Here is a 22690-nt window from a genome sequence, read left to right on the forward strand (position 1 = left end):
TTATTTAATTTAATTTATTATTTTATCTTTAGACGTGACTTAACCGAAAGAACCAAATAATAAACTAATGAGTTAGTTTCGTCGCTTCATATTTCCTAGAACGCTTAAGCGCCGCGTTTTACTCCTCTCGGCCCAATCAGGAACGAGCACGCCACGGGGCGACGCTTACACGCGGTGGGAATTCTAATCGCGCTGTTGAGAGCGTGACGTCACTGCGCCAGAGCCGGGAGCCCGAGCGCGGCGTTCAACAGACGGCTCTTACGCGATGACGTCACCACGCCCCCGTTTCCCCAAAGCTCTTGCGTGGTTGCGTCATCACGCACCGCTCTTGCGCGGTGACGTCACGACGCACCGCTCTAGGCGTGGTTGCGTCATCACGCCCGCTCTTGCGCGGTGACGTCACGACGCACCGCTCTTAGCGTGGTTGCGTCATCACGCTCGCCCAACCTTGACGCCTTCGCGCGCTGACGTCGCGGGACCCGCATAACATGGCGACGACGGGGGTCGGCGTGTGACAGGCGCATGGGCAGCAGCAGCAGCAACACCAACATCAGCATCCTCTCGGTGTCGAGGTCCTCAAAAGCGATACAATCTCACGCGTCCACGACCTGCAGGGCGGTCAGCTTCCATAGTTCTACTCGCGACGCCTTCTCTGCTCTCCGTTCCATTGAGGTACGCGCCGAGTCTGCGGGCGGGGTGGTCCAGGCGGGTTCCACGAGGACGCGGCGTGGTGACACGATGAGACCTGGGGTCTGGTCTCTCCCCCTGGGACCTCTTGAGGTCTCGGTGTCTCTCCGGGGAACCTGAGAGTCTGGTTCTGGTCTCTCTGGGAACGGAGCCCCTTGAACTTTTCTCACTCGGGGTCGGGATTAGTCGTGGGTGAGATCAGGAGGTGGAGTCCTGGGACACGGGTCTCTCAAAGTGTCTTATTTCATAGAACCCACAATACCACATGGGTTCTAGTTCGCTGAGCAGGTTTTTTTCTGTGTCTGGGATCAATCGCCGGGTTTGCGATGATCTCTGGTTGCGGTGTCTCTTATCGTGGTTCCTATCCCAAAACCCTAATCTTAATGGTAATACTATTCAAGGAGTATGGGTTTTATATACAGCATCTGGTCGTTTGGACCGGTCTAATTTGGTTTTATTGCGTCTATCATCTCCATAGGTACCTTTTTTTTGTTCCACACTTCAAAAAGTCTGAACTCATTCAACCTAATTAGCTGCCTTGTCACTTCATATCTGGCTCAAGCCGGCAGATGATTGAGAGTAAGTGCGTGTGGGTGGCCAGTGAATGCAGGATTTGATACTGGGAGCGTTTATGGCAATTTAATGAAGCAAGGGCTCAACAATTGTGGCCTTTCTTCGTTCAATAATGATTGTATTGAGAGCAATGCATTCCATCTGCCCACTCATTTCAGTGACTGCGACATTGGGGGTTTAGACAGATGGGAGTACACTGTGGTATATATATATTTGTGTCACGGTGTGTGTGTGAATGTACTGTCGTTTGTGGGGGGTGCAGGATTACTCTGATTTGCCATGGGTGGAATAAAACCCGATTTATCCAGCGGCAGGCATCGGGTTTTTTCTTTAATACAATTAAACCCGATTTCGGGGAATTAAAACCTGGTTTAATGAATACGAAACTCTGATCCGAGGCTTAGGCTGCTTCCTCGTCCGTGCTGCTATCGTACTCGGGGGGGGGGGCCGTCGGGCACGGGCTAGTCGTAGAATGCGGCGGGCAGGTTGGTCTTGATGAACACGAGCTTCTCCACAATCGTGGGCGCCGCCAGTGAGTTCCTTAGCTTGGAATGGATGAAGCCCATCGTTGAGAAGTTGGCGAAGTGCGGTTCTGCAATTAGAACCAATTAAACCGGATTTCTCCCAATCTCAGATGATCGGGTTTAATATAAAACGACAATTAAACCCGATTGTAAAAAACCCGACTGTGCCACCCTTGTGATTTGCAGAGGCAATTGTTGCCTGTGCACCGTTTTAGGCGGTGGGGTTTTTTTTATTGGTCAACATTGCTCAACTGTCGGGTAAAAGTTGTTTGCTTATCCGTTCCTATGTTAACAATGAACTTGAAAGAAATAGCATTTCACTGTCAAGCCACCATGCAATGTGAATGACATTCGTTGCAGGACAAAAGGTTAATTCTCTGACACCTGCAGACTTTAACTTGTACGTGCACATTTGACGAAGGGTGCGTTGATATTTTTTGTTGTAGCTGCGTACAATTCCTGTGCTGTTCTTGGAACGTAAGATACGAGTGGACTGGCAGATGTTACATACGAGTTTTAATCTAATTTGTATGCATCCTACTTTCTCTGGGATTCTGGCCGTGATAATAGTTTTTTTTCTTCAAATTAAAAGAGTTGAACGATGAGGGGGGGGTGGTGAACAAGGGGTGGGGGGGGGAGAAACTTTCCGAATAAAAAGGAAACAAACGGGAGTTACTGTTGTAACAAAGCGAGGGGGGGGTGCTCATTGTGTGTGTGTAAAACAATGTTGGGAGGAAAAAGTTTTTTTCCCAGCGACGTTCACTCGTGCTCGGGGGGAGATATGTCATGGCAGATGTTGGGCAGAGCTGGGGTGGGGGGCGACTTGCCTAGAGGTGGCACGAAGCCAAGCAAAACCCGGGGCCAGTGCGAGCCGCGAGGGCACGGGGGGTGCAAGGTGGTGCAAGGTGGTGCAAGGTGGTGCAAGGTGGTGCAAGGTGGTGCAAGGTGGTGGGGTGGTGAGCATCGAGCGGCACGTCGTGTCTGTGTCTCCACCATGAGACCCAACAGAGAGAGAGAGATGGGCAACACGGGCAGGCACCTCCTGCTGAACAGAGAGTGTGTGTAAGTCGGAGGCTGCATTCCACTGGGTTATCGACTGCACTTAACTTTCCTTGGCATCTAACCATTGATTTGCGGTGCATTCAAATATGTAAGTTCAACGGCACTCGCCAAAAGCTCATTGTATATATTTTTTTAACTCGGCTTGCCTTCAACGTTAAATATCCCCTTAAAATATACAGCTAAGGGTGGTATTTCAAGAGTTTGTTAAAACCAAGGTGGCATCAACCTTTTAAAAGAGGTACATACACTTGCTTTCAGAGGCCTTCAACAACACAATGCGTGCTGCTTTTGCTACAGGTCCAATTAATATATTGGTACAAAACAGGTCTGCTCTTCATCAAAGACCTTGACACGATTTCCATATGCGCTGAAAGAACGTCTTGGTGTGGGGATGCGTGTGCTTGTGGCCCTTAAAATGTGCACCCTAGAGAACCCGTCGCATGGTTTTTTTTAAATAAACAGCATCTGTTGCCAGGGCCCTACTCCACCCAGACAGTTGATATGTTAGCTTAAGCGTTAGGCCGTCTCAATCGACATTCAGGTTTGGTCTCTTTCGCTACCGACCTCTCCTCAAGCAGGAATGTGCCCTTACACACAGCATATCACGCACCCATGGTGGGGGCAATCTCGCAACATGTCTCTTCGCCATCGATTCGCCGTGTTCTACCCATCACCCCCGACCGAGTGCCAAGTGGTTTAGAAGGTGACTAATTAATCCGATTTGGCGAGTCAAACTATTTCACAGTAGCCTCTTGGTAGTACATGTTGTTTATGTTGTTTATTGTGAAAATTCCGTCACTGTTCCTATGATCACCGTTTCATTGCGTTCATGGCTTTATTTTGGTGATTTCGAAAAGTTTTTTGGTTTGGCCATGTTTGTTTGTTGTAGTATGGAGTAAGACTGATGGCCTTAATCTAAGTTGTGTTGTGGTTGTTGTTGTTGTTTGACTTGCATCCCACTGGGATTTTTGCACACAGCGTTGGTGTACGGTGTTTTTTCTGCAATAGTTTTCTGTCTTTTCTTGGATTTTCTGTTTGCACTTAGTCACATATTCACTTTAAGATGTTTTCTTGTTCATGTTTTTGTTTTATTCTTTGTTGCAGTTGCACCCGATTCAAGAGCCGAATGGCTCACAGGGCTATACCTAATACATGAACTTGAACTTGTCAGGCACGCTTTGACTTAACAGATGAAAGCGTCCGAGGCGCCACTTCTAGGGACTTAGGCTATCTAATCTCATCGCGGGCAAACACTGACCATCGTTATTGTGGAGAAAAAAAATGACCAGACAAACTCAAATGCAACAACGAATGGAAAAAAAGAATCATGATAGTAGCTCGCTTAACCGCTCCGAAATGAGAGAATCTCTGGCATGATTCATGAAGCCCTTGTAATCCGCTGTAAACAGGTGCAAATACTTTGTAATTTCTACGTGAGCGTTGCTGCTAATTATAATTGTGAGAACTGCGACCTCATTTTTTTGGGACAAATTTTTTGGTTGCAGTTTTATATTATTGATGTACAGTATTGTTGTTAACGGCACTTTTCATCAAGCTCTTTCCTTATAGTATTTTCAGTCCTACAGAATTATTCATAATATAGATTTATTTTGGGTTAGGTCGCCTATGGATGATATTGGTCGCGAAAGCCGACGTTAAACTACAGAATTATACTTTTAAATCGTACTCTTTGATGTCTGGCAAATGCTGCTGACACGCGGGCTAATTACTGTGACACGTTAATAAAAAAATATGTTCACGTTTAAAAACACATTTTTCTCTTACAAATTATAATACTGCACCACAGGTAATTTGAATCTTTTTTTCCAATGATAGCCTCAGATTCTTTACAGAATTTCAGAGATTAGTATTTGACCAATTTCCCTTAAAAGGTTTTAATGTTGGAGGACACCGTGCCCCTTTTCGTTGCTTCAAGTAATTTGGAATTATAATTGAATGTTTGAGCCAACAATCAGTTATATACAATAAAAAAATACATGTCATATTATAGTGCAATATTTTGTTACGCGAACACAGTACAGCATTTTTTGCACGATATAAGTGCTTGCACCTTCTGACTTTTACTTAATGTACATGCATTTTCCATATTGCTAGCACTCAGGAGATGTTAACTTCCTGATAGAATGCAGACCTGGTGTATAATACTTATTACGCTGCTGCACCGGGAATTTGTTTGCGTATTTGGCAAGCCCCGTGGCGACACGAGCTGACTTACCGCGAGCCTGGTTGTAGCTGTAGTCCCCGTGTAAATTTAGACTTGTCTGTTCACTGTAGCATGCGTAACCTGGGGAATTTCGTTACAGGACACGTGGCCATCAAGCGCAACTGGTCTGTGCCGCCACGTTTGTTTTAAGACGTCGCTGGAGGGCTGACGTTACCATAGCGCAGGTGAGGCGCTGACGCACAACACCGCGACCACTGTCCCCCCTATGCGAGTTGGCTTGTCGTTAATTAGGGTGCAGGATAATCGGACTCTTCCTGTGTACTTTGCAGTTACGCAGTTAAGGGAGGCGTGGAAATTATATGAGCACCAGGGCAATATGTGCATTCTGACAAAATGATGCTTACTATGTCAAATATCAGCGTGGCAGCCCCCTATAACCTTGGATTTTTGATTAATAAAAAAAAATTGTAAATCGTCCCAAGTTACTGTGTGAAGTATTATCAGGTTGGAAATACATTGCGTTGTTTGTTAGAACCCTTATGACTGTCGGCCAGAACATACATATGGCCCACAATAGCTATACAATTTTTTTGCAGACATTTTTTTAAAGGAAATAATAAATAAGTAACAATTGCAATAGTTTTTAAAACAAAGCTTGCGTGTTTTTTAAAATCTGATACAGAGATAATCTTGTGCACATAAAATATGCAAACTTGTTACCTATAAATGACATGTAATGTAAGCCTGATGTATGCAGCTAACTTCCAGAGTCCGGCCAACATTATCAAGGCTTGCTATTATTGCGTTAATTAAAAAAAACGCACTTTTACAGTCACCCAATTACAGTACACGTGTACTGGCTGCACACATATGATAGGGATAACGTGTTTTTTTATTGTGCCTGGGCTGGTGTGAAAAGGGCTTCTTCCTGGAACTAAACTTCAGCGGCAGCTATTGCAAAGTGTCTCTTGTCATCATTTAAAAGCATTTGAAAGCTTATCCTTTTAAATCGTATGGCTTGCTGCTCTGTGACAGACTGATCAGATTGTCCGACAGCTGGATGAGAAGGCATCAATGATAGATAGCACTTAGCTGTTGGATGCGACAGAAAGCACTCTCATTTAAAAATGGGCTGCTCATTTTCATGCAGTTTTGCATTAGTTTTGCAGCGATACTGCACAGGATTACGTGGGAATGTGTGAAGGCTTTTTACAAATGTACCAATGATTAAGAGCTTTGTTCTGATTCACAATAATTGTGTGTCTGTGTGATATAATAATTTGAACCATAATCTCATAACAATAATGTCAATATATGTTTTGAGTTGTGCACAGTTTATACAGTTTAAGTTGCGCAAATCCAAATTGCATTTCATCACCCGAAACTAGTGGATGTCAAATTTCTCGCAGCATTTCCTCGTAAGAACCCCCCATACCTCTTGCAAGAGTGCGTGTAACGCGCATCTAGCCCATCGCAAGTGAAGTTCCTGCAGGTTGTTCCCCTGGTGAGACTAGGCCATAAAGAAGTCTGTCGCTGGTGTGTAGGCCAATCAGTTTCAAAGACAATGCACATAGTACCAGAGCATGTTTGTTTGCATGTTCACCACAAGTACGTGTGGTTAATGCAGACTCGATTCCTTCTAAAAGATTTCTATTTGGTGTTTGAACATCTTAACACTTCGTTTTTTATTGCCAGAAAGAGTAAAACCTCTTCTTATTTTTCTTGCTTTCCCCTGTTGGTGCTTATCTGTCGTTCAATGCCCGGACGGCTGAATAAAGTTGCCTTGTTCGGGGGCGTTTGAGTAAATTCTGAATTGGCAATAGTATGTGTGTATGTATGTTGAACGCCTTTTGCACCATACGTAGCCAACCGTGCATGAAGAGCAAGGTACGGAGCGAAACCCAGGTTTTTTTTGTTTTATTTATATCGGCGCATATTGGAGAAACCGGAGAGCTCTGGGCGTCACGCCTGCTTCTCCCTGTATTCTTAAGTTAAAGGTTACAGCAAATAGCACCCGGTGCAGCTCCACCATATATGGCTTTTGACACAACTCCATCAGGCTTTGGCCAAGGTTTGTAGAGATATCAATTACAGCCAGCTCCATTTACGACCTGGATTCGTTTTAGTGGCCTTTGTGATAGCTATGAGTAAAGTTACATTAAAAAAGCCTATCTGCAGTTAAATAGGAAGTTTAGAATAGCAAAGTATATTTTTTGTGGTTTTGCATTTCTTTGTGTACATTAACACCTCCATGTGGCTGGGCCACATTGATCCATTTGTTGGCATTGTTTCCAATGTACGCATTTGAGGGTGCTTGTATTAATTGAATTCACTTGCGCCTAGTCGTGGTCGTAACGATCTGCGAATGTTTTGACAAGCAAAATTAGTGTGAAGACAACCTTTGCTTGAGGGGCAGCCTCTGCTCTGAAACATTGCATCCTGCGCACAGTGCCGAGTTCGTGTGAGTGCATCGGCAGGTTCCTCCTCATCAGCCGCTCATTGGGGGTCTTAAAACACACGCTGGTTTATATGTCGCCGCAAGGGTGCCGACAATTTCCAACGCCACAACTGGCTTTGTCGACATTTGTGTCAACTTCATTTTCCCCACTCGGAGAGTCGGATGTGAAAACTCAATGTCGACATCGCCGATAAATATCAGCACCGGCGCTGATCTTGTGACCAACATTTTGAGAGATGAAGTGCTAACGACGCCATATTTTTAAGCTTGTATATTGAAGACATACTTTCTACTATGTACATGTACTGTAGTGATATGCATGTGTTGTATGTATAGTCTTTGTACAGTACTGTGTATTATACATGTGCTGTGCACATAGAAGACGATACTGTACACTGACATGTAAACAAAAGGTGTGGTTATATTATTAATATTAATGTATGTCTGCATGTCTGTGTGTGCGCTGCGTGCGAGACTTGTGCGAGCCTGTCACCTGTGTGCCCATGGGAACGTTGCTCTGACGTCGACACAAGATGTTCCAGCCATAGCCGGCCATGTGCTGTTGGGGTGTTATGTTGCCATAATGATCATTTGTATGTGGACGCGGATGGCCCTGGCCAGTGGAGGGGCAGGAGCCAATGGGAAAGCGAGGTGGACCCAGAACCTCTCTTCATTTTGGGTACCTAAAGTCGCTCTTGCAAATAAGACTACCCCTGGCCTCTTGCGTTTCTCACCTGTGTAAACAAAATAAACTTGAACTTGGAACAGTTGCCTGCTTGTTAAAAGCATCAGTTGCTTTTTGTTTCCACTTGGCACAGGCAACGTGAGCTATGGTGACACTGAGTGCATGTGAAAAGCCTCATCAGGCATTTATTGCTGACCACTGCATCTGGTTTACTGGAACGATCCTTAATTTCCAGTTGATCAGCCAATTGCGTAGGATGTACATCATTGGAATAGTTTACAACGCCACACCTGTTTTGAGGGTTTTCTTAAGTTCATGTTTAAACATTGATCAGTGTCTCTTAGAGTGTTTCCACACTTCCATTTGTTAATTCTAGCTCTTGGAGGATAAGCTGCATCTGTGACTATGTTTACAATTAACTTTAATTGTTAAAAGAAGTGCATTTTATTTCATTTACAAATTTTTTTTGAAAAATATGTGGAACAAATAAAAATCTAAGTTCATAACACCATTCGTGGCGGTTAAAGAGGAACAAAAATAAGTCACTCGACTTTTAAAAGTTATATTTTTATTCCAATAAGCGGAAATTATTTAATTGCCAACTGGGGTAAGATGAATCAATTGTTCCATGGCATTGTGGAGTTTTGTTTTCAGTTTTCCCTTTGGAGAATCACTGTTAAGATGTAATGCACATAAATGTCCCGCACTGCATTGTGGTGGGCAAGCCTCTGTATAGGTTTGACCATGCTGCCCCAGGTATTTGAAAAGTGGCTTTCCGTTCAAAGGAAAGTCAAACAAAGTGGACCTCAAGGCCAAGTGATTGGAGTGTGCTCATCGAACATTGGCACCTTGTGCAAAGCCCCCGGCCACAATGGGAATGGTGATCAGGGGAGAGAGGTGATGTCCCTCCCAAACCTTTGGCGCGATGACGCTCATTATTATTCCCTTGCTCACGGCTTAAATTAGTCATTAATCTCGTGCTAGGGCTTGTTGGGGATATGCGCAAGGGAGTCTTTTTTCCCCTATTCAGCCTGCACCCGCATTTATGCTTCAAGCATTTTAACACACACTTTGAACAGGTGTGAATATAAATGTGGCTACCCATTCATCGTAGCCGTTAAGTGTAGTCGTATATTCTAACAACACACGCATTTTTTTGCTCCTTTATTCAGTATGTGCAGAGTCCTGTGTGTGTTTGTGGGATTGTGAAACCCCTTGTGCTTTCTTCAACTGTTTCTCAGAAATTGTGAATTTCATTCTTTGACAAATACTATCAACTTGGGGGCCAGGTAGCTAGAATGAATCGAACGGGCTGTGTGGATAGTTAGTTTTACTATTTAAGGCTGCCTAGGTTGCATTTTTCAATGACTCATTCTGAATTGGTCGCAAAATTGTAGCTCCGATTTTGTTTTCGTTGCACCGCGGATATCCGACGTGTCGCTCCACATGCTGGAAGCTCCCCAGTGCGTGCAGTGAAAACTCGGAAATTATTCCGGACATTTGCGGTGCAACCCTAAAGCATCACAGCTTCACATCACAACCGTTAGAGCCTACATATCAGTATGGTTACATCATTGACGTCTTAACACCCAGAGCACGCGAGTTTATTTTTCTCCAACCGAGATGGCTGTCCTTTAGATGGTCCAGACCGTATGCAACCGAGAATGGAAAGTTGCTGTCACACTTGAGGATTATTTTCTTGTTGCCCTGGGTGAGGTGGTGTGTGTACTGTCCTGGCTGGTTTTTACACTGATTGCATTTAAACGTCTTTTCTTACCTCAATCATTATGGAGTCTGATACACCACACGCACAGACCAGCTACTAGTCATACAGTTAACATTATAGGATATGTGGAAAGGGTTACCAGCAACTAAATAAAGGGGCATGTGAAAATGTAAGACGCTGAAAAGAATACAATTTCAGTGAATATGTTTGAAGCTTTTTACTGGAAAGAAGTGTCTTTGACTAAAATCACCATCAATGTGCCCAATCTAGTCAGATCTCGGAAACTATGCAGAGATAAATCTCAATCGTCGATGTTTATTTTTCTATCGCACCTTAAGCAATGAAATCTCCTCGAAGCACTGCAGAAATTATAAATGAATATATTTAAAAACAATCTTTGGTTATAAAATAACTTTTAAATGAATAGTTACTTAATTAAATATGAAAATTATGAGTTACAATGCATGCCAGGTTGTCATGGGCTCTGTTTCATGGTCGTCAACAAAGGGCTCTGTTCCATGGTCGTCAACATCTATGCTCTCTGATTTCATAGACCCGTACTGACTAGCATGGTGAAGTCTGGTAACATGGCCTGCACGACTGTAGGGAGGAGGCCCTTTTGCAGCAGTGGTTTGGCAAAAGAGCTGTACATGGTAAAAAAAAAGTATCGCTTTGGAACGCTTCTGGTCTTTATTTAAATTTGCCAGGAATGCCATGTTTGGACAAGAGGTTATTTTTTCTCGCACCACATTAAAGAATTGCCATGAGTGAGTACATCGCAACTGTGATTTTTTTAATGCATCCCCTGATGTGCAAATAATTCCAGATGGCTGCAAATGGAAAAGTGTTGCACCCGTGTTCAGCAGGGGGATGCCGAATCAATGATGATAATTGCAGGCTGTTCAGCCCTCCTTGTTGGCAGTCTGCAAAATGCTTGAGTTATTCCGAGAGCCGAAAGTCAGAATCGCTGGAGGGCTGACATTTACAGTCGTGGTTAGGGCAGGGGAATATGGGTAGAGTGGTGGTTGGCTTGACTTTAGAAATGGCATGTCAGGCCACGGCATCATCTGGACATTTTATTTTCTGGTAATGTTTTTATATTTAATTTAAAAATGTATATCCCTGCGGTTTGCTTCATTATATGTACAAGCATTAACAACAATTAAGCTGTTTAGGTTGTTTGATAGCAGGGACACTTGGCTCTTAAGGTAGTGATTGTGGGCACTGCAATGGCCGTTTCATTTGTACATTCTGACCACAACACCAACATGCGATACCATACTTTCTAGATGATCACTCCTAGTTGTGCTATAACTGGATCGATTGGCTATTGCCGTGAGACCACCTGCCACTGAATCTGGAGCACACAGATTGAAGCAACCATCCTGCAAATACTGTGAACAGGGCAGAAACCCAGCCTGAAAGCCCAGCGTATCTGCTTGTGCTCGAAATAGTGTGACTTGTATATTTTAAAACAAATAAGGATAACATGACACCCCTTCCTATTTGTGGAGCGTTTCAGTGCACGATATTAACGTGTAGGAGGATTTTGGCCAATTTACTTACCTGCGTTTTAAAGGGATAATGATATAAATGTACATTTAATAAATTGGTAATCCCTCAAAAGGGAACCACTTCTCATATTTTCACTCATTGTTTGCAAAAACAAAGGGAAATGAGAGCAGACTTTGAAGGCCAATTTATAGCAGCTTTGCACACAATTTTAGTATATTTTTTCCCCATGTGAACTTGACTCCATGATAGACGTTTGCTCTTCTGAGGCTGAGGCATTTGTCATCAATGGCTCTCTTCCTGAAGGTATCCAGTAATTGGTGGAATAATGTTCCGCCTTTGTGGCTGGCGCTTGCAGTAGCACCTAAGTATGAATTATTGATGCTTTGCTCTGCCTTGAACAGAGTGCTACCAAAGTCTCGAAAGGCACTGTCTAGTGCAACATATTCACTGTGCGAAGTTGATTTACGAAGGCTTTTTAGGTGGCTCTTGGGTTCACTTGATGTTGTTTTTGTGCTACCTTTGGCTTGCCATTTGTAAAAAAAATTAAACCCTCTGTGTATTTACTTTCTTGACAGCGTGACTTTCCCGTATCCTGCAAGAACAGTGGACCAAAAAGACAAGAAAATTAAGCAGAGCACGGCATGAGCTCATCTGTCTGCATGGAACAGGCCCCACTCCTCAAAGTCCCAGCCATGCTTGGCACGTCGGGGCCAGCGCATCTCTCGTCGCCGGGCTTTGGCGACGACACGCAGACCGCCCTCCCTGCAGCGCCCAAAGGTGGTGTCGGTGGCCTGGTGTACGGCTCGATGCAGAACACGGGGCCACCAACATCTGGCGCTCGCCTCGGGGCCCCCGTCCCATCCGTGGTCGACTTCTACGCCGGCAAGAATGTGATGGTGACGGGCGCCACGGGGTTTCTGGGCAAGGTGCTGGTGGAGAAGATTCTGCGCTCGTGCCCCATGCTGGGGTCGCTGTACGTGCTGGTGAGGCCGAAGGAAGGGCAGAGCCCCGAGGAGCGCATCAAGCTCATGACGTGCTGCAAGGTGAGGGATCAGTTGGCCGGCCTTTTTTTGAGAAGTGTTTGCAGTTGGTTGCATGAGGCTGACTCACCCAAGGCCAGATTTCGCAACCGATTTTCCACATTCCAGGCGTGGGTGGCGCACATGCCTGGTAATCAAGCGCTGGGGTGCCAAGGGTTGGCAGATCATGCACAGTATATTTATGAGACTTCAAAACTCCTCGTGGCTCCAAGGTGCCCAGGATATGGTAGTGCAACAAGTGTGTTTTTGAACTTGCCTCTGAGGACCTTCGAATGTTAAACCATCATATGCATGGGCTTGTTTATGGATATTCAGTTTCTTTCCCCCCACATGCAAATCACTCCTTGAAAAGGAACTTTCCAAACATCCCAAAGCAGAATAATTTGAAGAGCTTTGATATTCTGAGCTTTTCTGGATAAATAACTAGACATTATTATAAACCACACATGATGAACATTCACAGCTTCTGCTGTTAGTGCTGCGCTGATGGTTTGAGCCGAAACGAAATCCACAGGGAACGATGTGGAGCCCGCTTTTCACGACCTGTGCACGTGGGAGCATTCACGTGCATCGACCAAGAGCTTTTGTGGCGCCATTTGGGGGAGCACCTCCGTGAATTGGGGTCGTTGCCAGAGGCTTTTACAAGATGCCCGAGGAAAGAATCACGCCAGCATACGTTACTGTACAGTATTGAGGCATGTGGAATGCCGAGTATTTTGTGGGAGTGCCACTACCACCAGAGACGGAGGAGCCACATGGTTAGTTTTATCCCACTGAACGGTATAAAATGCCATTGATTAAACTCGGTACCCTGCGGCACTGCATTCATTTTAGTGATGAAGTGCTGCATTTGATCATTTGGGTGTTCTTTCTCAAGTTATTATTCTATACACCCATGGGTGTAAATTTGTAGGCTCATTAGTGGCCTCCAATGCACGCTAAACGCATACAAAATGCCACGAATTTTGGCCGGGAACATTTATATACGGAAGTGTTTCCGCCTAGGGCATAATTATGAAAAGCTCTAAAGCACTACTTTATACTCGCAGCCTCAGAGCGCAGTGTGAGAAAAAAGGTCATTCATAATTTAAATAACATGAAATCTGCTGTGTTCGTGATTGCCAAGGGAGTGAATGTTGGCTTTAAACGGCTCTTGAAAGAAACTACCCAGATGCTAGAATCACCGATTCCTCCAAAATGTGTTTTATAAAGAGCTTATGTGGTGTTGTCTTTACACATCTGTGGTGTGACACCAAGCAACAGCTCCGTTTGGAGGCCTTGATTTTAGCAGATGAGGGCCCATTGAGATAACAAAGCTTTGATGTAAGGGAGAGCAGATCAAGTTGTCGGTGGCAACGCAGGCCGTTTTACCGTGAACGCGATCTTCACATTTAAATTTTTTCGCCGTGGGCAGCACATCAGTCGCACAACATCCATATAGTGAAGCTTGGCGCACAATTGGCCACTTCAATCTCCTGCTGTGTCGGGGCTGGGAGCACCCGTTTTTGTCTCCCAACATCACGGGTTCTTCTCTGCAGTGGGCACGGTCGGCCCCCAGGCTATTAGCAGCTCGCCGCTACAATTCGGGCCGATTCGGCAACATTTTTTGAAAACGAAACCCAGGGTGGTGTGGGTGCTTTGGTCCCGTGACACAAAGCGGCTTCACAGTGAGTGGACAAGGCTATAAATGGGCCCTTGTGGGCATGGCACTAATTTAAATCTTAATTTGCTGCTTTATTATTAAACGTATTAAAAACATGTTTCTAGAAACAGTTGGGAGCGAATCAGCATGTTTGAGCTCCATTGTGGTGTTTTAATTTTCAAATGGGCCTGAAAAGGATATTAGATTGAAATCATTATACCTCATTGTACATGATGTATAATAACACTGACAACCATGATTAGCTCCATTTGGGGAAAATGTTTTCTTTGTTTGAAACTTTTTACTATTTTCATTTTACCAGGGAAGGCCCACAGAGCTATATAGCTCTTTTTCATAAGCTAACCTGGCTACGAATGATAGCTCAACGAAGTGGCTTACCATGTGGAAATGTATAGCAGCCAAATACTCGAAACGCACGTTTATTTATGTGGAGGGAAAAACCGGAGGACCTGGATAAAAATCCACTTGACCACTAGGAGAACATGCAAACTCCAAATATACAGGTGTCGGTGTCTGGATCGAACGCACGACCTCCTGCATACCAGGAGAGATGGTTAACATCTCGCCACCGTTGCGCCCAGGCCCTGAGTGGGATTCACACATTTCCTGGCAAGCATGGCGGTGCCATGGCTATTGGCTTGGGTGGTTGGGAGTTGACACTTTATGATTGAATGCACCTTCAGTATCGGGTTATGCACCGTCTGGAGCACTGGACGACACACACATGGAGAACTAGTTTCCGTAGATAGGAATTCAAATATCTTGCTGAAGGATTGTTCTGGATTCATGCATATTTCTCTAATGTATTGCCATTAAAGTGAAAAAAGCGTATCGCCGCTAAGTTTAGCAGCCTCTATGGCATTTACATTTTATTCTAACAAATGTCACTCGAATGTTTATGAAACGGGCTACTCCTGGAGGATTTGTTATCATTGACACACAATGCTTCCTGGTTACGGCCAAAGCATTAAAAGCACAACAGTGGAAATTGTGGTTCTTGGCCTTATCTGACCCGGGCAGGTGAGCCTTTGGTAATTGGATGCAGCGGGTGGTTGTTCTCTCATAATTTGGTTAGTATTGTCCCCACGAATAGAGCTTGAACTAAGGAGACTGGTGGATAGGCCTGTGATATTCACAAGCGTTGATGTCGAAACTGGAAGGCAATAATGTTCAAATCGTCGAATTTGTTGCTCATTAAATCCACATTACCAGTGTGTCTTATTAACATTCTGCAAGAATATAGCTGCAATACAAGTGCAGTGTCTTCATAAGATAACTTAACCATATTTTTCATTTGCCACCTCAGAAACAATCGTCCCTTGATGCTATAGGAAAGGCTTTTCTGCTGTGAATTTTTTTTTTTTGCTAAATATTGCCTTTGGCATCCATGCTTTAAAAAAAGAACCCTCTCCTAATTTTAACTGCATGACAATGGTTTACAAACCTTGTGAAGTGCCGTTCAAGAAACTAAATGTGTTGTATTTTCCTACAGCCGTGAGTGGGAGTCCATCCATTAATACTGTACGTTCTAATAGCGCAGTCGTTGCCACGACCCACACGTAATCCCGCCAGGTGGCTCAGCTGCAGAGCAAGTGGCTCACGGAAGGTCACGTGTTCAAATCCTGGTTGGGTGTTGACTCGGCCCATCGACCCTCTGGGTTCGATACAATTCGTACCCCTTTGTGGGTAAATCAACAATCATGAGGAGTGACTCGGTCCCGTCATAGGAACGTGGAATTTCCACCACTGGCTTGCGGGCAGATGAGCATTGCTTCAGTGGTCATTTACGCATGAAATCACTTTATGCAATGCACATTTAATAAATGTGTGTGTGTGTATATATATGATTCAGTTGTGGCCAACTTTAAGACCTAGAATTTGTCTGCGAATCTGCCATACAATTGTCCCCCGGCGTCCTCGAGAGCCACGACTTCCTGACCGCTTGCCCGTATCCACCGCCGCTTGTCTCCTTGCAGCTCTTCGACCGCCTGCGGCAGGAGCAGCCTGAATTCGAGGCTAAGATCATCCCGGTGGACAGCGAACTGACGCAGCCCAAGCTGGGAATCTCAACTGCAGATGAGGACCACCTCGTTGCCACCATCAACGTCATCTTCCACTGCGCTGCCACCATCCGCTTCAACGAACCTCTCAAGTAAGAGTACAGCTCGGTGCGCACGCGCGTAACATGTGATGCCTGGTACGTGATGCGTGCAAACCCCCATCATTACAGCAAATGACTGAGGGTACGCTTATAAAAGACCAGGTATGCGTGTGGCAAAGCTCTGCATTCTTCTTCCTGGCATCGTTTCCCCACTCGTGCCGTCTGCCTTGCTGGTACTGTACTAGACCATCTCCACATCACTCCGCAGCCCTGCACCTGTTGAGATGTTTCCTTGATGATGTGGCGTTGTCCTTTGCATTGGAACGAATTTTATCATTCTGAGCACTGTCTAATTTATATTGCACCTTGAGATGGAACATGTTTTGAACTGCATTTCTGCCATTTTGAGTGGTTGGGTCTGTTTTATAAGCAGTGACTTTGGCAGACAATGTACACGTATGACTTCTTCTGTTAATAAGAGCATAAATAATTGATTAGGTGAAAGTGCAGAGTTAATGCATTTGACATTTTAACAGTCAGCAGCTGGGTGCATTAATTGGGACGAGGTTGGTGACTCCATGTGAATTCCCCTACACTTGTAGATTATGTGATGGAAAGATTTGTAAAAACGAAGTGGTCATGTGGCTCCGTGGCAGTCTGTTCATAGTTGACTCATTTTTCTTGGAAGAGGTTTATGTGGCGTAACTCTATAATTGTTCCCGATTGTATACGGGAACGTTTTGCGTGCTGGCAAATGCTCACATTTGCTATTAATGTTCAGCTTTGTTTTGCAATCTCTCATTCTTTATCGGGGAGGGGGCGAGGCACTGCTGCCAGGTGTCTTGTATGGTTGCCGTAGCCAAATGTAGGAATTTGAGCTTTGAGCTGAATCAATTTGGGGTAATTACAGTATAACCCCTGCGGATTGGCGGACGTCCCATGTGTATTTCATTATTCAGTACCAATTCAAAGCTCAAAGTGAAACTGCCCTGTGGCAGTATTTTGCTTTTGCAATGATAGTAAGTTGTTAAAGTGAAGCACTCTCTGTATTTTGTGCAAGAAATGATGATATAAACACATTTTAATGAATTGTGACATTTAACTGCTTTTCCAAAGCATATGAACAATAAAACAAAAAAAATACAGTCGGTCCCCGGATTGCGGAAGACCTGAGTTACGGAATTTGACGTTATGGAAATGTTCCCATAAATCATGTAAAAAAAAATGAATATGCAGAAATGTTTGCGTTTAGTTATGTAAGCTAAAACAGTGCAGCACGGTCAAGTTGTGGATGAATACCACGAAGCGTAAGGTCCTCGCTCCACCAAAACGCCGCCTTCACCAAGCCTGAGTTTCACTCGGATTAAGGCAAATGGTATTTTTTTGTAGCGTTTCGTAATTCTTTTCCTTTCGTAGCATTATGTAATTGTTTTTTATGCTTAGAACTTTTTTCCCCCATGTTTGTATTGCTAGTTTTCTGAAATAGTTTTTTTAGGAGTTATTACTGTATGTACTTTATTTAACACCGTTACACTTTGATTGCTCATGGTCTCAGCCAACGGCGATTAGAGAAGTCTTGGCCTAACCTAATGCACGCTAAATTTACTTTCAGAAGTGACTGCTTTCTCTTAACAATTAATATTAAATTTGTTTCGTGGCATTCATGAACAATTGGATACAGTGTATGTTCCATTAGTTTATTTATGGGTAGTGTTAGGGTAGATATATTCGATGAAATGAAAGAATCGTAGGAAGTGCAGAGCGTATGTACAGCGATACGATCCAGGTAACGATAGAAGATAGACAACAGCGCGATACAGTACTAAGAGTAGGGGAGGTACAACTATTTCCGACTTTGAGTTGGGGGGAAAATTGTTCAGTTTCCGACATGCGGAAAATTTGGGTTATGGTTTGTTCTCGGGAACCTAACCCTTCTGTAAACCAGGGACTGCCTGTAACCGCTTTACAGATGTTTATTTTCAGCATTCAAACGATTGCCATCAACATGATAACTTTTTACCTTGTTGCCACAAAAGTAATAAAAGAGCAGAAAAATGCATGTTAAACTTTTTTTGCACCATACGAAGCCAACTGCTCATCAGAGGTGTGAAATGAAGGTTTAACTCGTTTGAAAAATTTCCCATCTAACCTATATAATTCATTTTTTGTCTATCTGTCTATCTGTCTGTCCGTGCGTCTGCGTACGCTCCCTTGCGGGGGATGTAGCTCTCGGACCGTGGGGTTCGCCGAGATTAAATTTTGCAGGTGGGCACACCCCCGGCCCCGCGGTAAACTTAGGCATTTCCGATTTTTCGTCTCTAAACTTTAAATCGGACCGATTATCGATTTAGTGCGATTTCGCTTTATTTATTTATTTAACGCTTTAGTTATTTATTTAATATCGCCGACCGGCGCAGACCACGGCGGTTGCCCCTGGCAACGGGTAGCAACATCTTCGCTGCGGGGTGGACGCCATTTTTAATTCCCATTATAAATATGCGCACGCATTAACACGCGACTCTGAGGTAAATTCATCAAAGTTTCACGTCCTCTTCACTCCCCCCCACTCCAATGTGTGCAATTACTATTATAGGGTCGGTAGATAATAAAATTATAGAGATTAGACAGTATTATTGTAGCGCGGGGGGGGGGGGGGTTAACGGCCCCAGTACCCAGCCTCAGCCGGGTGGGCAATCTAGGCGAGGCCGGAGGCTCTGCACGGTACTAGGCCTCGACACGCAAGTCTGTCAGGCGTCGACTTTGTGGTATAAACTCGATATACCCAGTGTTGCCGGGGGGAAAAATACATTTAAAATCTTCTGAAAACTTTAAAACATAACATCCCAATGAAAATACAACTGTGTAATTAAAACTCTAAACCCGACCGCGCCAAGAATCGATTCTCCGAATCGCGAAAAGGAATCGAAGGTTGTAGATTCATTTAGAATCGCCTTATTTCCGTTTAATATTAGTTGGTTATAGAGTTGATATAAACTGCTACGAATGGGAAATATCCGGCGTTGACCGGGGCTAAAATATAATTAAAAACTCCTGAAAACTTTAAAACATAACATAACAATGAAAATAAAACTCTGTAATTAAAAACGGAAACCTCCTATGCGCCAGGAATCGATTCTTTGAATCGCGCAAAGGAATCATCGAAGGTTGTAGATTCCTTTAGGATCGCCCTTAACATGTGGTGAGGGGGAGAGTGGTGAGGGGGAGAGTGGTGAGGGGGAGAGTGGTGAGGGGGAGAGTGGTGAGGGGGAGAGTGGTGAGGGGGAGAGTGGTGAGGGGGAGAGTGGTGAGGGGGAGAGTGGTGAGGGGGAGAGTGGTGATTGGTGAGGGTGGTGATTGGTGAGGGTGAGTGGTGATTGTTGAGGGTGTGATTGGTGAGGGTGAGTGGTGAGTGGTGAGGGTGAGTGGTGAGAGTGAGTGGTGAGTGGCGGTTGTGAGTGGTGATTAGTGAGGGGTGATTGGTGAGGGTGAGCGTGAGTGGTTAGGGTGAGTGGTGAGGGTGAGCAGTGAGGGTGAGCAGTGAGGGTGAGCAGTGAGGGTGAGTGGTGATTGGTGAGGGTGTGATTGGTGAGGATGAGTGGTGAGTGGTCAGGGTGAGTGGTGAGGGTGAGTGGTGAGCGGTGAGGGTGAGTGAGGGTGAGTGGTGAGTGGTTAGGGTGAGTGGTGAGCGTGAGTGGTGAGTGGTGAGGGAGAGTGGTGAGGGAGAGTGGTGAGGGAGAGTGGTGAGGGAGAGTGGTGATGGAGAGTGGTGAGGGAGAGTGGTGAGGGAGAGTGGTGAGGGAGAGTGGTGAGGGAGAGTGGTGAGGGAGAGTGGTGAGGGAGAGTGGTGAGGGAGAGTGGTGAGGGAGAGTGGTGAGGGAGAGTGGTGAGGGTGAGTGGTGATTGGTGAGTGGTGATTGGTGAGGGTGAGTGGGGAGGGTGAGTGGCGGTTGTTAGTGGTGATTAGTGAGGGGTGAGTGGTGAGGATGAGCGTGATTGGTGAGGTTAAGTGGTGAGCAGTGAGGGTGAGTGGTGAGCAGTGAGGGTGAGTGGTGATTGGTGAGGGTGTGATTGGTGAGGATGAGTGGTGAGGGTGAGTAGTGAGGGTGAGTGGTTGTTGTGAGGGTGAGTGGTTGTTGTGAGGGTGCGTGGTGAGGGTGAGTGGTAAGAGTGAGTGGTGAGGGTGAGTGACGGTTGTGAGAGGTGATTAGTGAGTGGTGAGGGTGAGTGATGAGGGTTAGTGGTGAGGGTGAGTGGCGGTTGTGAGTGGTGAGGGTGAGCGTGAGTGGTGAGGGTGAGCGGTGAGCGGTGAGGGTGAGTGGTGATTGGTGAGGATGTGATTGGTGAGGATGAGTGGTGAGTGGTCAGGGTGAGTGGTGAGCGGTGAGGGTGAGCGGTGAGGGTGAGTGTTGAGGGTGAGTGGTGAGGGTGAGTGGTGAGTGGTGAGTAGTGAGGGTGAGTGGTGAGCGTGACTGGTGAGTGGTGAGGGAGAGTGGTGAGGGAAAGTGGTGAGGGTGAATGGTGAGGGTGAGAGGTGAGGGTGAATGGTGAGGGTGAATGGTGAGGGTGAGTGGTGATTGGTGAAGGTGAGTGGTGAGGGTGAGCGTGAGTGGTGAGGGTGAGGTTGAGTGGTGAGCGGTGAGGGTGAGCAGTGAGGGTGAGTGGTGATTGGTGAGGGTGCGATTGGTGAGGATGAGTAGTGAGGGTTAGTGGTTATTGTGAGGGTGAGTGATGAGGGTGAGTGGTAAGAGTGAGTGGTGAGGGTGAGTGACGGTTGTGAGAGGTGATTAGTGAGTGGTGAGGGTGAGTGTTGAGGGTGAGTGGTGATTGTTGAGGTTGTGATTGGTGAGGATGAGTGGTAAGTGGTCAGGGTGAGTGGTGAGGGTGAGTGGTGAGGGTGAGTGTTGAGGGTGAGTGGTGAGTAGTGAGGGTGAGTGGTGAGCGTGACTGGTGAGTGGTGAGGGAGAGTGGTGAGGGAAAGTGGTGAGGGTGAGTGGTGAGGGTGAATGGTGAGGGTGAATGGTGAGGGTGAATGGTGAGGGTGAGTGGTGAGGGTGAGTGGTGATTGGTGAAGGTGAGTGGTGAGCGTGAGTGGTGAGGGTGAGGTTGAGTGGTGAGGGTGAGCAGTGAGGGTGAGTGGTGATTGGTGAGGGTGCGATTGGTGAGGATGAGTAGTGAGGGTTAGTGGTTGTTGTGAGGGTGAGTGATGAGGGTGAGTGGTAAGAGTGAATGGTGAGGGTGAGTGACGGTTGTGAGGTGATTAGTGAGTGGTGAGCATGAGTGGTGAGGGTGAGTGGTGATTGTTGAGGTTGTGATTGGTGAGGATGAGTGGTGAGGGTGAGTGGTGAGGGTGAGTGGTGAGAGGTGAGGGTGAGTGTTGAGGGTGAGTGGTGAGTAGTGAGGGTGAGTGGTGAGGGAGAGTGGTGAGGGAGAGTGGTGAGGGTGAGTGGCAAGTGGTGAGGGTGAGTGGTGATTGGTGAGGGTGTGATTGGTGAGGATTAGTGGTGAGGGTGAATAGTGAGGGTGAGTGCTGAGCGGTGAGGGTGAGTGGTTGTTGTGAGAGTGAGTGGTGAGGGTGAGTTGTGAGGGTGAGTGGTGATTGTTGAGGGTGTGATTGGTGAGGATGAGTGGTGAGTAGTGAGGGTGAGTGGTGACGGTGAGTGGTGAGGGTGAGTGGTGAGTGGTGAGGGTGAGTGGCGGTTATGAGTGGTGATTAGTGAGGGGTGAGTGGTGAGGGTGAGCGTGAGTGGTGAGGGTGAGCAGTGCGGGTGAGTGGTGATTGGTGAGGGTGTGATTGGTGAGGATGAGTGGTGAGTGGTCAGGGTGAGTGGTGAGGGTGAGTGGTTGTTGTGAGGGTGAGTGGTGAGGATGAGTGGTGAGGGTGAGTGGCGGTTGTGAGTGGTGATGGGTGAGTGGTGAGCGGTGAGGGTGAGTGGTGAGGGTGAGTGCTGAGTGGTGAGAGAGTGGTTAGTTTTGAAGGTGAGTGGTGAGGGTTAGTGAAGAGTGGTGAGTGGTGATTGGTCAGTGGTGATTTGTGAGGATGAATGGTGAGTAGTGAGGGTGAAGTTGAGTGGTGAGGGTGAGTGGTGGTTGTGACGGTGAGTGGTGACGGTGAGTGGTGACGGTGAGTGGTGAGGGTGAGTGGTGAGGCTGAATGGTGAGGCTGAATGGTGAGGCTGAATGGTGAGGCTGAATGGTGAGGCTGAATGGTGAGGATGAATGGTGAGAGTGAGTGGTGAGTGGTGAGGGAGAGTGGTGAGTGAGAGTGATGAGGGTTAGTGGTGAGAGTGAGTGGTGAGGGTGAGTGGTGAGGGTGAGTGGTGAGGGTGAGTGGAGAGGGTGAGTGGAGAGGGAGATTGGTGAGGGAGATTGGTGAGGGAGGTTGGTGAGTGGTAAGTTGTGAGGGTGAATGGTGAATAGTGAGTGGGAGTGGTGAGGATGAGTGGTAAGGGTGAGTTGTGAGTAGTGAATGGT

The 22690-nt window shown here is 46.0% G+C and overlaps 1 protein-coding gene across 2 annotated transcripts in view; it reads left to right on the forward strand.

Moving 5' to 3' along the window:
- Nucleotides 1-458: 458 nt before the first annotated feature.
- The window catches only part of LOC144933849 (fatty acyl-CoA reductase 1-like), a 40820-nt gene continuing 18588 nt past the window's right edge, over nucleotides 459-22690 (forward strand). Inside the window, exons 1-4 of one of the 2 annotated variants that reach the window (XM_078859056.1) lie at nucleotides 460-672; nucleotides 5171-5255; nucleotides 11991-12458; nucleotides 16095-16270. In XM_078859056.1, coding sequence (XP_078715182.1) covers nucleotides 12057-12458; nucleotides 16095-16270 — 578 coding nt within the window. In that variant the 5' untranslated portion in view covers nucleotides 460-672; nucleotides 5171-5255; nucleotides 11991-12056. Of the gene's footprint in view, nucleotides 673-5170; nucleotides 5256-11990; nucleotides 12459-16094; nucleotides 16271-22690 lie in introns of both variants that reach the window. The other variant, XM_078859058.1, reaches the window with a different exon arrangement.

This window comes from Lampetra fluviatilis, chromosome 8 (assembly GCF_964198595.1).
Source record: "Lampetra fluviatilis chromosome 8, kcLamFluv1.1, whole genome shotgun sequence".
Classification (NCBI taxonomy): Eukaryota; Metazoa; Chordata; class Hyperoartia; order Petromyzontiformes; family Petromyzontidae; genus Lampetra; species Lampetra fluviatilis.